This window comes from Bison bison, unplaced genomic scaffold (assembly GCF_000754665.1).
Source record: "Bison bison bison isolate TAMUID 2011002044 unplaced genomic scaffold, Bison_UMD1.0 scf7180017864480, whole genome shotgun sequence".
NCBI classification, from domain to species: Eukaryota; Metazoa; Chordata; class Mammalia; order Artiodactyla; family Bovidae; genus Bison; species Bison bison.
This window is the reverse complement of record NW_011495040.1, coordinates 1,082,269-1,085,567: the sequence shown is the minus strand read 5'-3', so window position 1 is coordinate 1,085,567 and position 3,299 is coordinate 1,082,269. Positions and strand designations below refer to the sequence as shown.

Here is a 3,299-nt window from a genome sequence, read left to right as displayed (position 1 = left end):
TCTCAGGATATCTCAACCAAACCCATGGGTGAGCCTTCTTCCAGCTGGCTTTCAAGTCCACAGTTGTCCCATCTTATCTGCCTTGCTAACTGTCCACTCATTCCTCTGAGTTTAGTGCAATTCCTTAGGATAGTTTTTCTTCCACCAATGGTCACTCTGGCCACCAGATATAAGCATCCGTTCTGTTCAGTTTTCCATTATTTTGTTCTTTAAATGATCAGTGAGAGCTCTTATCACACATCTACTAGGCTTAAGTGTTTACTTGTCTATTTCCCACCTCCAGATTCTATAATTCTCAAGGACACAGCTTGTCCTCAACTCTCATTCCTAGCGATCCAGCCTAAAGCCTGAAAGAGACAGCTGGCACTGAAAGATCCTCTAAATAAAAAGCTCAGAGAATTCTTGGCTCTATTGGTATTTTTATTGAAGGTGTGTCCTCCATATTTTCTCCCATTTCTGTTTTTTGTTGTTCTTGTTAAATATCTACAGGTATTCACGTAAAGCCAGGCTCTAGTGATTTTGCCCCAGATCTACTATTCACTTATTCCTTTCCCAGTCTATAACTCTCATCAATTATAAAAGTTGTCTCTCTAGCTGGTTCAGTTTCTATTTTATTGCCCTTCATCAAGGTCTTCAAAGATTTAGGGGAATAATGATGAAAATTTCATAAAAGTTATAATAACATTCAAAACACTATTATGTCTTATTTTAACATGTTTTCTAGAGAACATCAGAAGACAGTGAACAGATGCTAAAAGTTTTCCTTTATGGTTTTATCCTATTCTTGCCTGAGAAATCCCATGGAGAGGGGAGCCTGGCTGGCTACAGTCCTTGAGGTCACAAAGAGTCAGACATGACTTAAGTGGCTGAACACACATGTACAGTTGACTTACAATGTTGTATTAACCTCTACTTGACAAATTTCCCTTAAGAAGAACTGGGAGATATGTTGCCCAAATCCATTATATAACTTAATAGAAAAAGATTTTGCCACTATCATTATGAGTTAAAAGGTTAACTCATGCTAACTCAGGTTACCAATGCTGTAGGAACTAAAATTGAAAGAATCAATGAAGCACTTTAATACTATACCTGTTTTTTCTTTTTCACAGCCTCTCCATGCTCAAGAAACTGAACAAGAGATTTGGTAGAAGTTTTTTCTTCAGGACTTCTTGGAGGTTTTAGGACACCAGAAGCGATTAACCGGTTTCGGTTCTGTTCATATATGTAATCAGGCATCTTATGATCTTGGTGGACTTTTAGTACTGGCTTTGGGAAATAAAGAGACATGTTAATCCCTTAAAAATTAATGTGAACTGGTCTTATTCTTAACTACCTTTGGGTTCTGGTTCTGTTGGAAATTGATCACCTTCCAGGACTACTTCCTATCTAGGCCACAATCATTATAGCAGCTGCCACCAGTTTGTCCATGGCCTGCTGCATGAATAAGACTTTTCTGCTTAGTTTCCATTAATTCTGCCTTTTAAACACAAATGAATACTTCTAAGGGTGATGTTATGACAGAAAGAGTGCAGAAGCATGAAATGACATACTCACTAATTGTTCAGTACAAACCCTCTACCATTCACTACAACAGCTACCGTGGGAAGGATCATACATTTCTCCCACCTTACCCAAAAGTCACTGTTCACTTTCTATAGCCATTAACTGGTTGAAGACCATCAAAAACCAAACAACCTGATTTTTAAATGGGCAGAGAATCTGAATAGACTTATTTCCAAAGAGGAAGTACAGATGACCCACAGGTTCATGAATAGATGCTCAGTATCATTAATTGTTAGGAAAGTGCAAATCAAAACCATAGAGAGGTATCACCTCACACCTGTCAGAATGACTGTTGTCAAAGAGACAACAAATAACAAGTGTTGCTGAGATGTAGAGAAAAGGGAAAACTGCTGGTGGGAATGTAAACTGGTGCAGCCTCTATGGAAAACAGTATGGAGATTCTCAAAAAAATTAAAAAAAGAACTACCATATGACCCAGCAATTCCACTCCTGGGCATTTATCTGAAGAAAAGTAAAATAGTAATTCAAAAATATATATGCACCCTATGTTCAACTGAGGCTTTATACAATAGCCAAGATATGGAAGCAACCTAAGAACCCATCAATACACACACACACACACACACACACACCCCGTGAAGTATTACTCAGCCATTGAGAAGAATAGAATTTTGCCATTTGCAGCAACATGGATGAACTTGGAAGGTATTATGCTAAGTGAGTTAAGTCAGACAGAAAGACAAATACTGCATGGTATCACTTACATGTGGAATCCAAAAATACAACAAACTAGTGAATATAACAAAAAAGAAGCAGACTCATAGATATAGAGAACTAGTAGTTATCAATGGGGCTGAAGGGGCAACGCAGAGGTTGGGGAGTGGGAGGTATAAACTATTGGGTATAAGATAGGCTACAAGAATATATTTTACAAAATGGGAAATAGAGCCAATATTTTTTAATAACTGTAAATGGAGTTTACACAACCTTTAAAAATTGTGTATAAAATACAAAAAAATTCCAGTTATAAGATAAATAAGTACTATGGATGTAATGTGCAAGATGATAGAGGCAATACATATGAAAGTTGTTAAAAGAGTCCTAATGGTTCTCATTATAAGAAATTTTTTTCCTTAAATTTTGTATCTATATGAATTGATAGCTGTTCACTAAACTTATCATGGTAAACATCTCATGATGTATGTAAGCCAAATCAGCATGTTGTTGATGTCTAACTTACACAGTACTTTATGTTTATTATATCTCAATAAAACTGGAAGAAAAAAAGAGAGACAACCAGATTCTATATGCCAGTTTAATCAAAGAACACTGCACTTGGTATGGAAGTATTCAGCCCCAGAAAATCAAACTCAAGACTTTAGATCTAAATACCAACATATAGGAAATATAAGAACCAGAGAAATAGGTTAGCTACCATGGTGGGGATGCAATCAACAAAACTAGACTGTGGGACTATATAGACAAATAACAAATTTTATCAATTAAAATTTTTTTCCCAGGAAAAAGTACAAGAGTTGATGGATAACTTATAAATCAAGAGACTTAAGAGAAATATCAACCAGTTAGAAGAAAAATATCAACCAGTTAGTGCATAGATCTTATTTTGATCTAAATTTTAACAAGGACTTTGCAAACAAAATTATTATAAGACAATCAGGGAATGTGTAATTTTTTTAACAGTTTAAATTATTCTAATGGTCTTTCCTGAGATATAATGCTGCTAAGTCGCTTCAGTCATGTCTGACTCTGTG

The 3,299-nt window shown here is 35.8% G+C and overlaps 1 protein-coding gene across 1 annotated transcript in view; it reads right to left on the bottom strand.

The window, feature by feature from the left end:
• DNAH6 (dynein, axonemal, heavy chain 6) overlaps positions 1 to 3,299 on the bottom strand; it is a 280,222-nt gene that overhangs the window by 266,532 nt on the left and 10,391 nt on the right. The window contains exon 3 of the mRNA XM_010862179.1: positions 1,093 to 1,269. Coding sequence (XP_010860481.1) covers positions 1,093 to 1,269 — 177 coding nt within the window. The remainder of the gene's footprint in view (positions 1 to 1,092; positions 1,270 to 3,299) is intronic.